The 20,523-nt window shown below is 53.9% G+C and overlaps 9 protein-coding genes across 9 annotated transcripts; 4 read left to right on the plus strand and 5 right to left on the minus strand.

The window, feature by feature from the left end:
- Positions 1-433: 433 nt before the first annotated feature.
- On the minus strand, positions 434-1,238 carry HMPREF1541_06523 (uncharacterized protein; the record flags this gene model as incomplete). Its single annotated transcript, XM_008720855.1, has 2 exons — positions 434-975; positions 1,022-1,238. The coding sequence occupies 2 exons, from the start codon at positions 1,236-1,238 to the stop codon at positions 434-436; spliced, it is 759 nt and encodes a 252-aa protein (XP_008719077.1).
- Positions 1,239-2,261: 1,023 nt separating this feature from the next.
- HMPREF1541_06524 (uncharacterized protein) lies at positions 2,262-3,071 on the minus strand (the record flags this gene model as incomplete). The annotated part of the gene is made up of 1 exon (XM_008720856.1): positions 2,262-3,071. One exon carries the CDS (start codon positions 3,069-3,071, stop codon positions 2,262-2,264), a length of 810 nt encoding a protein of 269 aa, XP_008719078.1.
- Positions 3,072-4,562: 1,491 nt separating this feature from the next.
- Positions 4,563-5,480, plus strand: HMPREF1541_06525 (uncharacterized protein; the record flags this gene model as incomplete). Its single annotated transcript, XM_008720857.1, has 1 exon — positions 4,563-5,480. The coding sequence occupies one exon, from the start codon at positions 4,563-4,565 to the stop codon at positions 5,478-5,480; it is 918 nt and encodes a 305-aa protein (XP_008719079.1).
- A 1,654-nt stretch (positions 5,481-7,134) lies between these two features.
- On the minus strand, positions 7,135-8,002 carry HMPREF1541_06526 (uncharacterized protein; the record flags this gene model as incomplete). Its single annotated transcript, XM_008720858.1, has 3 exons — positions 7,135-7,568; positions 7,619-7,777; positions 7,825-8,002. 3 exons carry the CDS (start codon positions 8,000-8,002, stop codon positions 7,135-7,137), a joined length of 771 nt encoding a protein of 256 aa, XP_008719080.1.
- A 483-nt stretch (positions 8,003-8,485) lies between these two features.
- On the plus strand, positions 8,486-9,637 carry HMPREF1541_06527 (uncharacterized protein; the record flags this gene model as incomplete). The annotated part of the gene is made up of 1 exon (XM_008720859.1): positions 8,486-9,637. The coding sequence occupies one exon, from the start codon at positions 8,486-8,488 to the stop codon at positions 9,635-9,637; it is 1,152 nt and encodes a 383-aa protein (XP_008719081.1).
- An 857-nt stretch (positions 9,638-10,494) lies between these two features.
- Positions 10,495-13,608, minus strand: HMPREF1541_06528 (uncharacterized protein; the record flags this gene model as incomplete). The annotated part of the gene is made up of 1 exon (XM_008720860.1): positions 10,495-13,608. One exon carries the CDS (start codon positions 13,606-13,608, stop codon positions 10,495-10,497), a length of 3,114 nt encoding a protein of 1,037 aa, XP_008719082.1.
- A 585-nt stretch (positions 13,609-14,193) lies between these two features.
- On the plus strand, positions 14,194-15,718 carry HMPREF1541_06529 (uncharacterized protein; the record flags this gene model as incomplete). The annotated part of the gene is made up of 3 exons (XM_008720861.1): positions 14,194-14,828; positions 14,881-15,124; positions 15,200-15,718. 3 exons carry the CDS (start codon positions 14,194-14,196, stop codon positions 15,716-15,718), a joined length of 1,398 nt encoding a protein of 465 aa, XP_008719083.1.
- Positions 15,719-16,431: 713 nt separating this feature from the next.
- On the plus strand, positions 16,432-17,537 carry HMPREF1541_06530 (uncharacterized protein; the record flags this gene model as incomplete). Its single annotated transcript, XM_008720862.1, has 2 exons — positions 16,432-16,608; positions 16,659-17,537. The coding sequence occupies 2 exons, from the start codon at positions 16,432-16,434 to the stop codon at positions 17,535-17,537; spliced, it is 1,056 nt and encodes a 351-aa protein (XP_008719084.1).
- Positions 17,538-18,664: 1,127 nt separating this feature from the next.
- On the minus strand, positions 18,665-20,227 carry HMPREF1541_06531 (uncharacterized protein; the record flags this gene model as incomplete). The annotated part of the gene is made up of 1 exon (XM_008720863.1): positions 18,665-20,227. The coding sequence occupies one exon, from the start codon at positions 20,225-20,227 to the stop codon at positions 18,665-18,667; it is 1,563 nt and encodes a 520-aa protein (XP_008719085.1).
- Positions 20,228-20,523: the final 296 nt, after the last annotated feature.

Here is a 20,523-nt window from a genome sequence, read left to right on the forward strand (position 1 = left end):
GATCATTCCTGGCACGCGATAGATCATTACTCCGCAGAGATCTCCATCCTGTGAGACCATAGACAACCGGTTGACCCACGCTGGACATTTCTGGAGTTGTTATACAGTGAATTTATCATTAAGAGGCATCCGTTGACCGACCCACTCGAGAGGGAATATATGCCCTCGTAACATCGTGAGTGAGATCTTCCCCCTATATTGTTCGTCATTGGACAAAACGCCCTCGCTCCTCTTCTCGAATGTGTCCCGGCAGTGAGGGGCCTGCTCCATATTGATGATCGCTGTACGGGGCCAGGCGGTGCCCACTTGGTCCAGGGAGATCCGGGCCTCCATCTGCTACGCCGAAGTATTGCTCTGTAAATCTAGTCAGACTTGCATTGAGACGATGGGATGGGCGTAGAAGGAAATTAGAGGAGCCAAAATGAAATATTGTTCAGAGCTTACCATGTAGGTCATGATCCTGTAGTTGATTGGGCCCGGGCCCGACGTCTTCTCTCTGGAAGCTGTTTCGCAGGGGGGTCCCGTCCTCGCCCACTGCTGCTTCGCTGGCATAGTGCTGACTCCACCTATTCGTGGCCGGACTGTGTTGATGGCCGTGGGCGCCCAGTTGGGACATCTCTCTTGGGGGTTCGTCTGCACCCCAACCATGCTGTGGGGTTACGGGACTGTATGCGCTCTCTTGGGCTTCGTGGACCTTCTCCATGCGGCCGGATGCGGCCATACGTCGCCGCCTCCGTCGCGTGAAGATCCAACAACCCCAGCAACCGAAACCGAAGATGAGTATGCCGCCTACAATAGGGAGCGCAATAGCAACCGCGAGACCGGAGCCGTGCAATCCACCTCCTCCATCATCATTGTCCGAAGGTGGAGCTGGTCCGGCAATAAGTGTCTCGTTGAAAATAGCGTCGGAGTTGGGGAAGAAGGGTTCGCCGGGCACAGGCGGCTGTCTACACTCGATATGCAGCGCTTGCATGACTGTTGACGTTAGTTATGAGGCCTTGGCCACGATGGGCCCACATACAATTCGCGATGAAGAGCTGCTGTGGTATGAAACTGTAGCAGAATGCGCAGTTATTGATGGTCAGGTCGTCGAATCGGCCTGCGGTACAGAAGCCGAGGCCCGGGTCGGCGCCTTCGGTGTCATTACTGATACCTGATGCGACTGACACATTCAAGGGCTGGCAAGTGACCTGGCAGGGACTCGATATCGAGACACGCTCGGTCGGATAGCCGAACATGCATGAGGAGAGTGTATAGCGCAAAGTGACTTTTCCATGGTCAGTGAAGGTAGCGGGGTGTATACAGGTTCCATACATAAACCCCATTCAACATCGGACTGGTTGTTGGCGCTGTCAACTGCAGTGCTGTTCAGAAGGCAGCCCACGCAGCTCTGCAGGCGTCTTCCTCCATCTGTGTCCCGGTAGGAATTGTCAAGGCAGACAGCATCTTCCGACAGTCTTCCGTCTCGACATTGGGGCTCGCAGGGGGAGTTTGGGACGAATTGATAAGCGGGCGCAAGGTGGAGGAGGCACAAAAGGGCAATCAAGCTGCGCAGACCCGCGGTCGCATTGTGGCCGCGCCGTCCGGCCATATCATTGTAGCCTTGAGCGGGCAGTGCTGGTTGACGGGGATTGCGGCGGGATGCAGGTATACATCAAACGAATGGGTCACTGATGCGCAGCCAAAGATTTGTAGTCTTTGTCAGGGCGCCTGACCAGACTGACCTAAACGAAGCTCAAGAGGGACTGCCGCGGTGGAGAAGCACACATGGTGAGTTGGTGACAGACACCCAGCTCTCTCTCTCCGCTTGGCGGTGAGCCGGTGCATGGCTTCGAGCCAGGCTGCACGAATGGTTGCAGTGAGTGGGAGCCATTGGATAAAGGCGAGTAAGCAGGGAAGCAGGGAATGTGATGACTTGGGCGCTTTCTCTGCTAATTGGGCAGAAGACCCCAGCGCCTCCTGCCGCTAAGGCAATCCGAGTGGAACCCCCCCCCCAGAGGCACTGAAGAAGATCCCGGCGATGAGCGCCCGGGCGGCAGGCTCCAGGGGAGGAGGTCACCTAAAGGACAAAGTCTGTTTATGCATGGAAGCACCCGGCGGCGCTCCAGGTGGGTGCGGATCTGCTACAGACGAATGGCGGCCGCCCAGCACGCGCAGCCCTGCAGCCCAGCAGCCCAGAACACCCAATGTGTTTCGTGCAGCACAACTCTTACATCGTTGCCATCGGCTATAGCAAGTGGCAAGTCGTCATCACTTCATCGTCACTGTTTGAGGAACGGTATCACAAGCCTCTCAAACTCTTCGGCTTGATGCATGGGTGGAATGTGCCCAGTGTCGCGCATCAGGACGCGTTTGGCGCCTCGAATTCGAGTCGCAACATCGTCCAGAATTTCGCGCGGTCCGATGGCGGTATCCTTCTCCCCTGCCAACACCATCACATCCTCGTCCTGAATCTGGCCCAGCTCTGAGGTATAGTCGTAGTGCAATACGGCTTCAGCACACGTCACGTAACCTGCCAAGGTGCAGCTTCTGTTCTGCTTGAGTGCTACCTCGCGGATCACCGGAGGGCATGGCTCGGGAAACCATCTTGCAACCGTCATCTCGGCCAGCTTGTCAACACCTTGATTGCGGAATATGGCGATGCGATCTCCCCATATCCCCTCTGCCCCTTCGAGTGTTGTAAGTCCAGGCGCGGCGCAACTGACGACCTTTGAAAGTGCTCCAGGATACATCAGCGCATACCGGAGGGCCAATACGCCTCCAATCGAGCACCCAATGAAACCAAACGGCGATTTCCCAGGCGTGGTTCTCTCGACCATCTCATGTATGTGCCGACAGTAATCATCGAAGTGCAACTTTCCCACCTGATCGGCCGGAGGCTCGCTTGTCTCGCCATGTCCGACGTGGTCGTATCTCAGCGTGCTGAACCCGGCCTGGTGCAGAGCAGCCACGGTCGAGTCCCACATGTGCATGTTCGACATGAGAGCGTGACACAAAACCACAAGGGGATTCGCGGCGTCCCCTTCGTGGAGGACATTGAACAGGATGCCATCGATCTCCATACTGGCCATTGTATCGAATCAAGTCAATATGCTGTATCAAGTTCCGGCCATTGCTCAGCTACCCTTCGTTCAGGTAAGCACAAGCCGAGATCGTTCTCGGGCTCGACTCCAAACTGGAGAAGTGCGGGAACGGTGTCTATGCCTCGACCTGCACTTCTCCAAATCTCAGGCAGTGAATGTGGACGCCTGGTTGCCTCATGGCAGGGCGTTCACGATCCCTGGGTCGTGAATGCGAATTATCATGTGCTCTTGGCGAACCGGATGCCTATTTAGAGGATATAATAGCCCTGATGCTCGGATACACGCCTCTGTCAGGGCCAAGCACAGCGTGAAGCGGAGGACTGCTTCAATTCCCATTGTCCAGCCTCGTGGGTGAATAGCCATGGTACTTATCCTGCGTGGGAATGGGCTGCGTTACTTCAAAGGCAAGTCATCTTACTCTCCCGTCTCTACCTTCATCCCCTTGTTCATAATCGTCGCCCATAATGTCTTCCGGAAGCCTGAGATTGCCCACAACCGACCCTGTCACCATCGAAGAAGCCCACCAGCACTTACAAGCAGCGAGAATCGCACTGGGCGACCAAAACAAACGCCATTTCGTACGAAAAGCTCATCGAAAACGAAGTCTGAGACTTCACGAGCAAGAATACCAAGACTTCAAAGCTCATTACCACCAACTACTCCGCCAGCACCACCATCATCTAGATGCAATTCGAGCTACACACCTGCAAGCAGCCAGAGCCGAACGAACAGCCCTACTAGCAATCACGCGCAGATGCAGTCTTCCTTTGCAGCAACAGTTGATTGGCACAGAACGCGCAGCCCGCACACAGCAGGACCTGCAAAAAGCCGACGACGACTTCAAAGCCAATTTCCCTCGTCCTGCCAGGAGCATGATTCCCGTCCCGCGCTGCGAGTGCCATGAATGCACCAGCCAGGAGCGTGTGGTTGTGAGTCGCCTGCCAGCTGGTCTGCCAGCTCATATCACGCCTCCGATCCCAGCAATCATCATAACTTTGCCGGAAGACTGAGCAGCACAGAGAAGAAAATCGACCGAAGATCGTGCATATTGAGTTTGTATGGAAAGCACAAAGACGGACGAAATGAGTGGTTTTCTCGGTAGACTCTAGATGTTCGCTATGGTCAGAATTTCTGATGAGTACTCGCTGTCACAACGGTCTTTCACCGTTGCAGGTGACGATGAACTCTAGAAGGACATCACAGCACTTCGAAGAGACATTATTGTCGCTTTGAGAAGAATTCAGAGCGCCTTTCTTCCACTCTTTGACCTTCCAGTATTCGTTGTCATCGCTAACAGTGCATTGTCAGATTTCTTTGTTTCTCTGTCCATTGCGTGATCCTGACCGTTGTTGTACAAGAGACGCCTGTTGCAAGCCCAAGTAAGATCATGCCATTACGCATTCTTCCAACTACATGCCCAGATCATCAGTCATACCACAAGAAGAGAAAGCATGAGTTGAATGCACCAACCCAACTACAATGGCTCAACAGGTCACCGGGGCCGGTCCCCGACAGCCATCTCCCCGCCCCCCCGATGAGAGCAAACCCCGACCGCAGCTGCGCATCATCAGCATCAGCAGAAGCCCACGCGAACAAGCGCTGGAGTGCACGCCATGCACTCCTCCGCTCGTGCGATGGAGTCCAGTGTGGTCCCCTCGAGCGCCCGTGGCTTCGCCGTCACACTCACTGACCTCCATCCAAGAATACGAAGATGAGTTCAAGGGCAAGGTTCGGAATGGACCCAAGCTCGTTGTCTTCAATCTCGAGAACACCGATAGTGAGTTTCCTGACCAACAAAAGCCTGACGACCTGTACGAGCCATTCCCCTCTGACCTTTCGGAGCCTAGCGAAAGTAAGCCCAACACCTGGTCTGCCAACTCCCTACAGAAGACGCCCATGGAGTTCTATTTCCCATGTTCATCCGCCCCAGACTCATCCTCCACCTCCTCCGGATCCAGCTTGCATTCCAGCAGCGGCTCTTCCGACCAGTCATCCTCCTCCAATTCAACCAACTATTCCGAAGATTCCATCGACTCACACTTCAAAGGCGAATTCGCCTCGCCCGCTCGCCTAGGCTACGTCAACCCCATCGAGCACCCCGTTACCTTGACGACTGGCATTCAACGCTCCTCCGCCGACGACAGCCGCTCTGTCGAATCTACCTGTACCGCCTCCCGGCCACCGATCCCCGATCCGCCACGGTTCTACGCCAACATCACCAGCAGAGGCATCCAACTGCTACTAGGAAAACCCCTCCCACCACAACTTACCCGCCCCGCCAATTCCAACACTGCCGCTCCTCGACCGCCCAACCTCGAACGGCCGCGCTTCTCCGCCAAGATCGACAGCAAGGGCATCCATCTGCCACTTCGACGATGCCGCTGCAACTCATCATGAATCTAGAAGCCTACTGGGACCTGCTCCCTGGCAGGCAACTTGACAAGAAGACCGCCAGTAACATCCAGAGATAGCATGCAAAAACATACCACCCCAGCCTTTCGGACTCCGTCTTCAAACATCGCACTTGCGCCCACAAAAGGATCGTCAACAAATGGAAAAGCTACAGAAGCCAGTTGTAAGCGCTGAGCCGGCAATCTCTGCTATAAACTAGATAATTGAACGCAAAACTTGAGACGAAGACGTATTATGCAAAGGCACACAAGCCTGTTCCACAACGTTTGCCCAATGCGAAGTAATTAAGTGACCTAACGTTTGTAGACCAGATAATGCCAAGCCTCAACTACTTACCTGGACGCCTTGTTGCCTTGCGCGTCACTCCCGTTCACTGCGTGCTCTTAATTCACTCCAACAAGTGACTTGATAATTCTACATACCTTTCATTCACTTCCTGAGCACCTGTAGTTGATCCGCAATCGTTCTTTGACCAGTTCATGAAATACTTAGCTATTACCTAACAGTGATTTTCGCCAGATAGCTTCACCACAAACAAATTCGCAATTCGGAGCATTAGGCCAAGCCAGTGCAGCGTCTTTACACGTTCTTTACACGTCAATCTCGCGTGCCTTCATCCCTCTGTTTCTGTATCGTATCGCTCGAGCTGGCTAACCTAACCTGATCCCCGGTGTGCCTTCATTTGCAATTTGCGAAGTGAGCCCGCAACAGCCCGGCAACGCGCACCTCGTCATGCTTCTCAGCCATCTACCTGCAAGGGCGTCAGGCCTTGATATCCTACTTTCGTCGCGTTCGCCCCCGCACTCCCACTGGTCGCCGGGCTGGGATCACGCTCCCCGCCGATACTGAATCATGCAAGGGCGTGATGTTGTTGTCGTTGTCGTGACTTGCTTTGTTGATCAACGCACTACCGTGAGCTAGCTAGGTCGTGCTCCATCATTACAATAGCTGTGGTTTTGTTGCGCCAATAGGTGGCAGCATGAAGGCATGAGTTTTGAAATCGGTATGTCGAACTTAGGATGCTTGAGTAGCAATCTGCATGTATCTGGGGCCAAACAGCCAGCTCGAGCTGCTAGTTGTCTATTGGGTTCATCGTCGTTGTTATCCATCGAAGGATCAGTCCCGGCGTTTAATAGTAGCCTGACCATGGCGTCATCCTGGTACCACACTGCCTGAAAAAACGGAGTACGACCAAATCGTTTGGTGGCATTTGGGTCGGCCCCCTGTTCGAGCAGAAGGTGGCAGGTGCCTTCTGAGCTCGTATGAACCGCATCGTAGCGTGGTGCAGAGCCAAGAGTATCATAAGTGCAGTCTCTCAATGCCGGAAAGCCCGAAGAGAGGTTCTGTTTCCGTCTCAAGACCACAGCCTGCTGCTGCATGCAGCGCGCGGAAGCCGCATCCGTCTTCAAAGCCCATATCATCGTGCTGTGCTTCCCTATCTCACGGCCTAGGCCTCCACCCCTCCAGCCCCGCGCCAAGATGAGGCGTAACGGGCGTTGGCAACTCCTGACTGTTTGTTGGTCGCGTTTACCGAAAAGCAGAGTCAAGCGCACAAGGGTGCTGAGACTAGTGGATCAACCTTCAGGAAACCCACGTCTCCACAGCCATAACAGATGACACCCAAATCATACCACGGCATTCAACTCTTCCATCTCGAGACGGATGCAGTGCTGACACCAGTCAAGCGCCTGTAGACGATGTCCCAGAGTCCTGGAACAGCGTCCCGTGCTGCTCGTCCTCCAGCAGTCTTTGGCTTCAGGAAGAAGTCGGTAGGATTTCGGCCGAGGAACGTGCCCTTGTCGACCAACGGTCCCACAGCCTTGAAATTGACAGGCCTCAAGCGACTGGATGTTGGCTGCGTGTCGGCGATGCGGACATCCACACTCGACACCAAGCCCGTCCATCGTCCATACCGCAGCTGAAGAGTAGCATCCCGGGGTAGCTTCCGAGCGTATGCCATGGCTGCTTGAGGCGTGGCGCGAGCGTTGGGTGGTAGCCTCAAGAATGCTTCTGTCACAATACTGCGCGTGAAAAAATTGACCGCAAGAAGTGGCACAAAAGAGCCAGCCCAAACTATACAGTGTTAGCTGTCCATCTGAAGCCACTGAGTCAGCAGTACTTACCTGGCAGTAGATAGTACCATGGGGTCCCGTAGGTGTAGTACGCTGGGACCCATACCGCTGTGACGAACGCTGCTGCACATATGGCGATGACTCGCCCAAATACAAGGGCGGTAATGACTGGGTATCCCGCATGGTAAATCAAGAGCCTTTCCTTGTATGCTGGCGAGATGTTAGCTCCGCAAAATAATCTTGGTGGTAGGACGTACGTTTTGGCGGCTTCTTCGGCGGAGGGTGTCGTGTCAGATGCTCGATGTGTAGTCTCTGCATGGGAGACAGCTTGACATTAGGAGCCAATTCGGCTTTTGGCAGGACCCTCGTGGGAACCTCGACCTTGCGGCCAGTATCTAGGGATCTGCGTTCATGGTCCCGAGGCACGAGTCCCATTGCATCTCGCTCACCCGCCTTTGGCAATCGCTCACGACGCGCCGGCTCAATAGCAGAAGCATCCTGCTGGGGTTTTCGGGCGGGAGGTAGGGAAGGGTTCCTCGGTGGTGGAGATCGAGCGAGCAGGAATGCGGTGCTGCTGTATGGGCATCGGCGAGAGGCTGTATGTTGGCGCGCGGAGTAGCGGAAGGCCGCTCTAACCTCTACGAGCAGGAAGGATGGCAACGACATCGCTACATCGAACAATTGCGATAGGTCAAGCTAGAGCTGGTCGAAAAAAAGTGCCGTCGAAACATCGCGGTTGAACGCGTCACCCAATCGAGTAAGCTCCCCGCATTGCGATGTGTTCTCGGCACACTCCTTGCTGTATCAGAACCAATGCTATCGGATCCAACGGCATCGCCAGGGGCGATGAAGGATACAACGCCTTGAGAACATGTCAGTGACCTAAAGACACGCCCTGGAGGCACTCATACTGCTGCGATGTTGCTCCTACGCTCCCAGCTGTACGCCTGGCTGATTTGGACACTTGTTACCTCGCTCGCACTCGCGTATGCGCCTCTCAGCGACGAAACCTTGAGGGACCGCATCCCACGGCCGAAGACGAGCGACTTCGATATACACACCGGCTCTATCCTCGCACCAATCCTCATCCCTCGAGTTCCGGGAACAGAAGGTTCAGCGAAAGTCCTCAAGCACTTCGTCGACTGGTTCAGAAAAGAACTGCCAAATTGGGACATTACATTTCAGAATTCCACGTCAAAGACACCAGTACATGGAGACAAAGAAGTGCCGTTCGTCAACTTCATTGCGACCAGAGACCCGCCATGGGCGAAGCCGGGCAATGTAGCAAGATTGAACCTGGTCGCGCACTACGACTCGAAGTACTCTCCCGAGGGTTTCATTGGTGCCATCGACTCAGCTGCGCCATGTGCGATGATCATGCACGCTGTGAGGGCGATCGATGAAGCATTGACGAAAAAGTGGGCTTCTGTGCAGACCGACGACTTCGATCTCGACTTCGATGAGCACAAGGGCATTCAAGTCCTGTTCCTGGACGGTGAGGAGGCATTCCAGAGGTGGACAGACACCGACAGTATCTATGGCGCCCGGGCGCTTGCTGAAGAGTGGGACCAGACCAGACATCCCGCCATGAGCACCTACAAAAGCTACCTGGACTCGATCGAGCTCTTCGTGCTCCTTGACCTCCTTGGCTCGGCAGAAAACCCTCCTATTCCTTCATGGCAGCACACTTCGCACTGGTCCTACGTGAACATGGCGAAGCTTGAAGAAAAACTGCGAAATCTGAACCTCTACAAGAGTACGACCGGCGCACCCTGGCTTCCCGACAAGGACAAAGACGAAAGTGATGCCTTCAGAAGTTACGTCATGCAGGATGATCACCTCCCATTCATCGCCAGAGGTGTACAAGTCCTACATCTGATACCCGGTCGGTTCCCGACAGTCTGGCACAAAATGTCCGACAACGGGGACAACTTGGATATCCCCACGGTAGAAGACTGGGCGTTTCTAACAGCAGCTTTCGCGGCCGAGTACATGGAACTTGAGGGATTCTTCGATGCAGGCGCGAAGCTGAAGCGGGAAGAGGCTATAAACAGCAAGACAGAATTATGACAATGATAGCGCCCTGAGTGATGGGCTTCTACCTCCATCCGACGTGTTCATGATATGGGAGACGTTACCTAGAAAGCAGCGCCGACTTGAGAATGGAAACCGCAAGGCTGACGCTGTGGGGTGCAAGGACATCGTGCGCCTGGGCGCGATCGAGATCGAGTCAATGCTCAAGACTATGCTACAGTTCGGGAGTAACATGGCCGAAATGCTCAACGAGTCATGGGAGGAACATACCGGTAGCCAAACCGGCAACCCCCAACTCAGCTTGCAGAAGCACGCCACAATATGGCTCAGAGACAAGTGATGATCCGAAAAACAGAGCTCTGACCTGCGGACGAACGAAACCTGGATAGATTGACGCGCGCGACCGCTGACGCACACTCCGATATAATGATAGAAGCCCCAAATCAAGCACACTACTGGTCCTAAACCGGTTCGTCCAGCGAGCTACAAATCTCTAGGATGGTACATGTGAGTAACAAAGTGCGATACGTAAGTCGGAGCATTCACGAATGTATACAGGCCTCTAGTCTACGGTGCCTTGATCTCCAAGCACCACAGGTCTGAAATAGGCATGTTTACTGGTCGTTGGACGATATCGAACACAAACATCGCGCCTGGGGGCGGAGTCTGAAACCGAGTGTCACCAAACGACCTTGTTCTTGCGCGTTATGCTTGGAGTGCATGACTTGTGATCTCCGGCCATGGATGTGAGGCCGCAGACGTGGATTCTGTTCGAGTCGCGCGGGTTGGAAGTGGAAGTCGACAGAAGAGTCGTTGATTTCAGATACATTAATCTATTGGGTATCGTCAAAGTGGAGGGCTGTTATACAATCAAGACACAATTTTTCGTTGATTCAGATCGTCTCGTCGGCGGCCATCTTGAGGTGGCGTATCTGCCAGGGTTTCGGGTCCTGGCCGATCCATTCCTTCTTCTCACCAAGGATGCAAGTCGAACGCCTGTTCTCGGGTAGTTCTACCAAGTACTGCTGAGCAACTCGCTGAACATCATCCTTGGTGACATCGAGCAAGCGCTCGCGTAGTTGTTGCTCCATTTCTTCAGTGATGCCGAATGAGAACTCTCTGCTGCCGTCACTATTGACACTCGTTGGCGCATCGATCTGTTGAAAGAGCCCAAGCTTGCTCTCCTCGAGTTCACGAGGTGTCCACGAGCGGTCAAGGGCAAAAATGCCAGCTCGTTCAAATATGGTGGTGGTGTTACGAGGATTGGGATCGCGGTAAGAGGACATCGTGAAAAGAGAGCTTATTTCGCTGGCGCCGGCTGAACCTCCATAGGCTCCGCCCTTCTCGCGTACTTCTGGATGCATGAAGCCATGCGTCAGAAGCTGCCCCAGAATCATCAGAGGAGCCTTGTCCGGCGACGAGTACGGAGCGGTGTCGAGACAGGTTCCGGTGTAGGATACCTGAAACGGCAGGTCAAAGAAAGCTCGGCGCGAAAGTAACGAGCCAGGTACGGCGCCACTCGCTTGAAGCTTCTTCGATGCCGACCCATCCGGTAAATTAGTAAGGAAGGACTTCAAATGATTGATGTTGGCAGATACCGAATCAGGCTCGCACACCACACGCATTGAGAAATTGGCCGTGTTAGAAGCGACCAGTGATTGAATCTGCTTCAACTTGGCGATGATGCTGTCAATTGATGCAGGATCACTTCGGGCAGCTTCCAACATCCGGGCACTCGCCTCAACTTGCGTCAACCCCGACAGCTGTTCAAGAAGCAAACCACGCTGTGACAGCGCCGCTGAGGCGCTACGAATGGCAAAGTGGTGGCCGCTCTCTGCTACTGAGTCAAGCGCACCCGCTGTCTTCGACTCAAGAAGTTCCTGGATGGCTCCTGCAGCATGGGGACTGTCGAAGTCCACTTCCAACAGGACTTGGCTGATCAGGTCAAACATGGCAGGTACATTCTTGTCAAGGGCGTAACCGTCAATCATGAATCCTTCTTGAACCTTGCTGCTATCCTGAGAATCTGGGCTGGCAAAAGCAGAGACCGAGATCCCACCAGTGCGTAGCATAATTTCAGCTTCAATGTCTCCCACTGTTTTATTCTTGGTGCCCAGTCTCATCAAGGCATCAGTAAACAGTGGAAACAGCAGACGCAGATCCGACGGCACATTCTTCAAGATGTGTTTAGCCTGGAAGTAGGTGATGCCATTAGTCGATGTCTCACGCCACAAGCAGTCAACATCTCCGATTTTGGAATGATAGCGGGGTTTCTTCTCCTTGGTTCGCGAAATATCGCCAACAGAGAGCGTTGGCAACGTGTCGAGGTTCTTGTGCGCAGCTGATTCTTGCTCTGTCAATAGGTCTAGTTCTTGCTGGCCCAGCTCCGATAGTGCCGCCTCCGGTGAGCTTGCCTCTGATTCGAGCTTTGCTAAAATGCTGACACGACGCACCTCTTCCTGACTGACAAGGGTCGAATTATAGTCTGCGGATGGAATCATCGAAAATTCCATGCATTCGTCGTTGAGGAGGTACTTCTCGACCAGGCTGGACAGATACCCTTCGTTCTGCTGAAGGCGTTGCTTGAAAGCGTCAACTATTTCGTTCCAAGCCAGTGCTTTCATCGGGTCGACGCCATTGAACCAGCCGGGCACGGTCTTGTCAATCAGACCCATTCCGAAACCCGCGGTCTTGTGCTTTAAGGCGATTTCAAGCTGATGCATATACCCATCGACCTTATGGGGTACGAAAGCTTCGTGGGCTCTTTCACGAAGGATACTCTGAATAGTGCTTCTAAGCTTTGCGGCATCCTCGGCGCTCATCCCATCTAAGCCTATCGTAAGGGTTCCGACTTTGGCTGCGCTGTCGAATCCTGTATTGGGACTGAAATTGGTGCCAATGCCGGATTCTATCAGTCCTTGGTACAGGGGTGATCCGTAACCGTTCATGAGCAGGGCGACCATGATGCTGATTGAAAACGATTCGACAGTGTCGGCAGGTTCACAGCCCATCCACGTAACTGAGGCCTTGACCTGCCGGTCTGGGGGTTGCATTGTATCAAGCGGTCCTGTGACTTGATATGTAACAGGACCTTTGCTCAAGTCGATTGAAGGCTTGACTTCCTGGTCGGCACTGATCTTGTCGAACTGGGATAGTACTTGGTTGGCAGTTTCTAGACGAGGCAGAAGTGGAAAGTTGCCGTAGGAGAAAAGTTTGGCGTTGCTGGGATGGTAGTGTTGACGCGAAAACTTGACTAGCTGTTCGTAGGTGAGGTTTGTCATCTTCTCAGGATCACCTCCAGAGTTCTCCAATGAAGGGAACAAATACTCTCTGAATCTCACATAGAACAAGTAGCTGGCATCCGACATTTGTCCCTTCATCTCGTTGTAGACAACGCCTTTAAATATGACATTGTCCCTGGTCGCCACCTCTCGCGGGTCCTCCGGACCTAGTCGCCAGCCTTCTTGCAGAAAATCGGTGCGCTTCAGTAAGGGGTGAAATGTCGAGTCTAGGTATACCTCGGCGAGATTGCGATAGTCCTGAGGGTTCGTAGTGGCGAATGGATATGAAGTATAATCTGAGGATGTAAAGGCGTTCATGAAGTTGGCGAGGGACCTCGTAAGCATCTTGAAAAAGGGATCCCGGACCGGGAACTTCTCGCTGCCACATAGCGTGACATGCTCAAGGATATGAGGCAACCCAGTCCGATCGATTGGATTCGTCTTGAAATTAATAGCGAAGACGTTATTCTTGTCATCTCTTTCAACGTGCAGATACTCTGCCCCAGTCTTGTCATGTTCTAGCTTGAAGGCCTTGAGATGAAGCTCTGGCACATTCTTAACCTCTTGTAGTGTAAACCCATGAATCTGCTGGCCTGGACTCAAAGTTGACGCTCCATCTGCTACCGAAGCGTAGCGCCGTAGTCTCGAGCCTGAACGAGGCACAATCAAGAGACCATGGCGAGGCAGGCTCGTGCGAAGGCCAGATTGGCAGCCATGTCTCAACATCCCCTCCTAACACCTGCACCTCTTTCGATCGCCTTTCCTGCTGGCGAGAGTCGAGAGTCGAATTCAGCTTAGGTGAAGGAAAGCTTTGCTGGAATGGGTCTGGTTCTCCGAGCTTCTGTTTGTACTCGAAAATGAGACCGGGAGATGGATGCGCTACAGCAGGGAGACAGATGAATGAATTCAAAGGGCTGTAGATGTCTCGTGGCAAGGATGTGATGATGATGATGGCACTCGTCGGTCGCAATTTGCTTGGCTCGGCTCGGGGGATCTGCATTCTCGATTAGCCCCATCTGCTGCAACTGTGAGTCCTTCACGACATATTCAGATACGATACGCCGCTGGTCTCACGCCCTCACTACGTCTTTGCCCTCCAATCCAGCTCTGGAAGGTATCTTTAGACAATTGTCAGCGCGCGCAGACCCTTGGCGAACTCATTTTTGACAGCACTGCGGCGACCTCAGCCCCGGCTGTTCATGACCTCGACGGATCTCTCACTCCTGTGCAAACCGCCAACCCGGGCTTTCTTTAACCCATGAAAGGTGCTTTGGCGCCTTTTGTGAGCCGTGGCACTATAATTGACGCAACATGGCCACTGTTGCGCAGGGCTCGCATTCGCACTCTGCCAGTGTGACTAACGGCGAATCACACGATCTGCCTCCTCCAGCTGGGCCCCCGCGAAAAGGCAAGGCCAAAAAAGACAAACCAAGCGCCGAGGAAAATGCCAAACTCGTTCAAGCCAGACTGTCGCAATTAGAGCAGGAGCGGGCGGGCGAGAAGACGCAGCAAGCAGAAGTCGATCGCGAAGTCAAAAAGGCGACCCGCGACCTAAATGAGTTGCTCAATTCAGTCAAGGACCCTATGGCTCGAATAGAACTCTTGCAACGAAAATATGAGGAGCTGCTCACAGAGATGAAAAGAGTGGATCGGGAATACATCAAAACCAAAAAGAAGTCCGATCAGCAGCAGAAGGAACAGGACAAATCCAAGACGGAGCACAACAAGACTGCAACTATGAAAGACAAGCTAGAGAAGCTGTGCAGAGAGCTCACCAAGGAGAACAAGAAGGTGAAGGACGAGAACAAGCGCCTAGAGGAGTCGGAGCGAGCGTCTCGAGAGACGGTCAACGAACGGTTGGATTTGATGCTCTACGATGTGCAAGAAGTCATGAACTCGAAGGGCACATCGCATCCAGAGAATCTCCATATGGAGTTGGACGAACTGTGAGCCTTGTCTCTGAACTGGTGTTGCTCGTGGTTGCTGACCCTTATCCAGAATCAAGGCCCGCTCCAAGATCCTCTTCGACCAGGCTGAATTGCGAGAGATGCACTTCAAGACCATCTTTCGCCACCGCGATGCAGAAATCGCCAACGTCAGTGCCAAGTATGAAGCAGAACGCCGCCGCGCCGATGCCGAAGCGGCAAGATGCCGTACCCTGACGAACCAGGTTTCGACATTCTCGCATACCGAAGCAGAGCTACGGTCGCAGCTCAACATCTACGTGGAGAAGTTCAAACAGGTAAGCCCCGTTCCCTTGAGAAATCCTACCCTACTTTCGAAACATGTGCTGAAGCATAGTATTGCTCACTTGCAGCAGGTCGAGGATACCCTCAACAATAGCAACGAGCTTTTCTTGACATTCCGCAAGGAAATGGAGGAGATGTCCAAGAAGACCAAGCGTCTGGAGCGGGAGAATCAGACCTTGACTCGTAAACACGACCAAACAAATCGCAACATTCTCGAGATGGCTGAGGAGCGAAGTCGAGATAAGGAGGAGATCGAGCGGCTGAGAATACAGGAGACCAAGATGCGAAACATCATCAAGAGTATGCAGGAGCAGGGCCGAGGACTAGCTTCAGGATCAGGGGCACTTGGTGGCGGTGTCCTGGACGACGAGGGTACGGAAAGTGAGTACGACGAAGAATATGAGGACGAGGACGAAGATTATATCGAAGGTGACGAGGAGGAACTGGCCGCTCAGGAGGCGGAGCTGGCGGCACAAGCCCAGGCACAAAGCCACGCCCAGATGAAGCAGCCTGAGAAGCCAGTCTTCGGACCAATTCCCCCGCCGGATCTCAAGTCGATGGCCAACGGCGTCAGCGTGAAACACTGACCGTGTCTGAGTATCTCGAAATATCGACCATTGATCGATACTACTACCCTGCGATGTCTGGAGTAAGTGCATTGCTCTTTTGCATATGGATCCACTTGGAGTTTACCTCCTTAGGCAGACTCTTGTTATCTGTACAGAACAAGGAATTAAGAAACTCACATTGATCATGCTTCGTCCAACACTGCTATCGCTGATCTCTGTAAAGAAACAGCCCCGAACCATGTCGCCGGTGGCTGTCGCGAATGTGCCATAAGGCGACGAGGCAGCAATAAGGCGGGCGCCTCCCTAGACACCCAGGCCAAGCGCATGGCTTGACGGGCTTGTGCAGCGGAGACCTCTCTGGCCGCCGTAGCCGTACAAATCTCCATTGTTCCTCCCCACTTCCGCTGCGGTATAATAGCTGCAGTTCGAGACACCAAACAGCTGTCTGAGACTCTTGCTTATGCGCTGCTCATGACAGCATCAATCGGTGACTTGGCATCCTCGCAGCAGGCTAGTATCTCGCTTCCGCCGCGGAGCAACGGTGTTACTGTGTGCAGGTCAGGACATGCCTCGGCCCAGCAGTGGCTCACAGCCGAACGCCAGACTTATCTTCCCCACACGCGTTCGCAAAAGCTGTACAAAGCTGTTTCTCGTCCCTTGCACTTTCTTGCTGCGTGTGATGTGATACTATATTGATTGACCGACCAAGCATACCTAACATAGCTTTCAACATGTCTTCACCGCCGCCCCTTTCGACGCCGCTATGCAAGCTTCTGGGTATCAAGTACCCCATCATGCTTGCAGGCATGGCCCGGACGTCTGGTGGCCCGCTCGCCGCAGCTGTGACAAATGCTGGCGGTATTGGAACGATCGGAGGACTCGGATATAGTCCCAAACAGCTACAAGAAGTACGTCTGCTCCCGTAACACGCTTTGACCGCATTCTGACAGGCCTCCAGATCATCGACGAGCTAAAAGCCAACCTCGCCGACAAGAATGCGCCCTTCGGTGTCGATCTCGCCCTTCCTCAAGTCGGTGGCAGCGCGCGCAAGACAAACCATGACTATACCCATGGCCAGCTAGACGAGCTCATCGAGGTCACCATCCGCAACGGAGCCAAGATCTTCGTGTCCGCCGTGGGCGTGCCGCCCGCTCGCGCCATCAAGCGCCTCCATGAAGCTGGGATACTCGTGATGAACATGGTCGGCGCGCCCAAGCATGCTGAAAAGGCGCTCAAGGCTGGCGTGGACATCGTGTGTGCGCAGGGAGGCGAAGGTGGCGGTCACACTGGCGACATTGCGACCAGCATTCTGATACCGGCCGTGTGCGACGTTGCGAAGAAATACAAGTCTCCCCTCACTGGAGAACCCGCTATGGTGGTCGCGGCTGGGGGCGTATACGACGGCCGCTCTCTGGCGTCATCGTTGATGCAGGGAGCCGTCGGGGTCTGGGTCGGCACACGCTTTGTTGCCGCTGAAGAGTCCGGTGCGTCCAGAATGCACAAAGAGGACGTGGTGAGCGCCGATTTCCCGGACACTTTGCGCACACTGGTCGTTTCTGGCCGGCCTCTGAGGGTCAGGATGAATGACTACATTCAGAAATGGGAGAATGAGCCGGAAAAAATCAAGGAGCTGACGGATAAGGGTATCGTGCCGATGATGCATGATATTGAGAACGACAAAGACGTCGAAATGCCCTTTTTGATGGGCCAAGTTGCAGCCATTATCAAAGACATCAAGCCCGCCAAAGACATCGTGGAAGATATGGTGCGAGAGGCGGTTGCTCAGCTGAAGTTGGGACAGACATACTTGCAAGAAGGAGGGAGGAGCAAGCTATGATTCCCAGCGCAGAATATGTTACGTCAAAGCGATACCACTTCATCTATTGATCTTTACATTCATAGGCTTCTTCTCTCTGAAGTACCGACTGCCTAGGACGCAAACATCTTCTCGGCAGATTCCATCTCGGACGCCCACTGCCCCCAGAAGGACTGCGTCGCTTTGCATAAGCCTCAGAGCGCTAGCAGTTCTAGAAGAGTCAGCAGCCTAAACTCCATCGTACGCCGCGCATGATCCTGCACTTGGTGCCTTGCCGGTAGAATTGCTACCCTTGCGGCAGCGCGGGTGTGCCGTCACTCGTCTAGGCTTCAGTGATGGACAGTCATGGGGTCGAAATCGGTGTTTGATGGCGGGCCCTTTTCGTCCAGGGACATGAGCTTATTCGCGTCGAATGTTGGTTCGATTGACACAAAGGAGTCCCCGCGCTGTGCCACACTACCTCAAACCCGGCCTTTCTGTTGGTTAGACTCGCAAGTATCACATAGTCCTATACAAAGAGCCTCAACGTAGGGCGGGTTGGTCTCCTCTTCTTCTCATTCCCCTTTACACTCAAACACTGAATCCCACTTTACCTGGAAGCCAGCCAGCGAAACGCATAAACAATAGATCGTTCCTGCTACCTCAGAGAGATAATGATCTCCTTTCATGAAAGGTTCGCTCATTCCCCCGTGCGTGCCACTTTCTGCTAACTTGCTGTGCTCAGACACCGCGCTCGATCGTGTGGCTCAGACTCGAGCTGTCATTGCGCTAAGAGAGCCGAGCAGTGTCGACCAAGGGACATGTACTCCAGCGATACCTGTGCGTGCACTGAGGCGGGTTGTGGCAACTGGACCAGAGGGAAAACCTGCACTAGAGGGGGAAGAACTGCGGTTATACAAGATGAACATCATCCAGATTAGGGAGACTTAGAGTAGTTCATGACAGTGCTTGGCCTGTGAAAACTAGCGACCACAAATGTCGACATGCGATGCCTTATCGCATTACATTGCAGAATGCCAAGATTTTACTGCCTGAAGTTGCCTTTTCCCAAGCCTGTTTACCCCGAGATTGCTCCTCCAGTGGTAGTACATCGTGTAACCTCACGTCGGCAACGCTCCCAAGAGATTTCTGTGGACTTGCAAGAGATGTCATTGGTGATGCAACTTCTCGCCGCTAGAACTCACCGAAATGCCCAGGGCCCCTAGCAAATTCCCTGGAAGAAGACCCAGCCCGTCCAAGGGTTTCACCTCCCATTTAGCATCGAACTCCTGGAGTACCCGTCCCCGGCCTTGCGTCAGAACTAGGACCTTTGTTGCCTGGTTCTCCGACAGCCTCTTCTCGTAAGCCGAGCAGACAGCCCTGACCAGCGCTCGGCTTACCTCACCATATTCCCCTTCATTCGGTAGATGTTCCAGACCACTCAGCACAATGAGCAGCGAAGACTTGAGCCCTATCGTCTTCCACGAATGTGCCAATATCAACTCAATGAACTCCACCGCCGCTTGCAGTGAGTCAGCCTTCTCGCTGTCTATGTCAATTCGAATGCCATCAAACTCCTGCAGTGATGACATGTCGGTCAGGGCCCCTGCAAAATCGCCTACCAAGCACTGCTTCAACAGCGAGTACACCAATTTCGCCAGCTGCGTGGACGCCGCTTCCATTTTCGACTCATTGTCCCAGATATATATCAGCTTGGGCTGCTCTGCACAAGCATACAATGCCGCAGCGCACAGATCATTATTCCCATCTGTAGGGTCCCAAGCAGTCTCGATTTTGAGAATGGTCGAATCCTGCATCTGCCAGAACTCGTTGAGGCGATCGCAGAGATCGTGACGGACGTCGGTATAGTGCGCCTCGAGGGCCAGATGCTGCACTCGGTCCATGAGGTGGAAGTCATCGATATCACGGACAGAGTCGGCCACGCGCGATATGAGGTCGACTTCGTAGAGGCCCTTGCTGTCCCCAGCCGCGAGCGTGACGCTGCTGGCGTTGGACTTTCTGGAGGATTGAAGGTCGTGCGAGATGCAGAATTCGCATATATGGTCCGAAGCTGAAACGGCTTGTCCACCGTCCATTGGCATTCGATTGGAGTCGTGGGAAACGGCCACCCTGCCAGATGCGTTGAGTGGCACTTGCGGACACACATGCTTAGGCAGCATCTCGAAGTAAGTCAACTTCCGCAGCATCTTCTGCGTACTCTCCATCTTCTCGACATACTCCTCCACCGCTTTCCTGTCCTTGACGTTCCACGGCACCTTCCTAAAGCCCTTCTTGACCCGAAGCCTCATCTCCCGCGCCGCCTTGCGAAACGCCTCCTTGTCGGCATTACCACCGCCCTTACTCCCACTCTTGACACCACCAACACCACCAGCATACCTCCCCAACCTCTCCATCACCCCCTCCGTCTCCCTCACAAACGCCGCCATCACCTCCCTGATCAACTCGCGATCACTGTCCGAACACCTGGCCAGCAGCGTTGTGGCCTCACCCTGACCGTCCCCATTCCCAACTCTCTCCACCTCCTCTGAAATGCCGTGATACTCCCCCCAACTAGCGAAGAAGCTGCGCGCCACCTTGACGCGCAGGTGCAGGAAGCTGCGGTCCTGGTCGTCGTCGCGGCACAGCGTGATGAGCACGTCGGCCATGTCGAGGATGCCCTTCCACGCGAGGACGACGCCCGCGATCGCGAGGGGGAGTTCGGCGCCGGACATTGTTTTTGGTGGGGGTTGCAAAGAAATAGAGGGTGCTAGTCTCGGGGTTTGTCTATGCGGCTGTATGCGTGTGTATATGTGTGGGTTTCTTCCGATGGACGGGATTGTCAACAGGTACTGACAAGAGAGGGAGAGATCACATGTTCCCCTTGGAATGGAAGCCAACGGATACAGAACATGTGCGCGGAGGCTTGTCGAGGCCTGCTGCTGCTCACTTTTACGGAACACACCAAAAAACCTGAGAAGGACTCAAAAAGTTCAGCCCAGTGAGAGAGGCACGGATGGCGAGTTTCTGC

The sequence above is a fragment of the Cyphellophora europaea genome, assembly GCF_000365145.1.
Source record: "Cyphellophora europaea CBS 101466 unplaced genomic scaffold supercont1.6, whole genome shotgun sequence".
Classification (NCBI taxonomy): domain Eukaryota; kingdom Fungi; phylum Ascomycota; class Eurotiomycetes; order Chaetothyriales; family Cyphellophoraceae; genus Cyphellophora; species Cyphellophora europaea.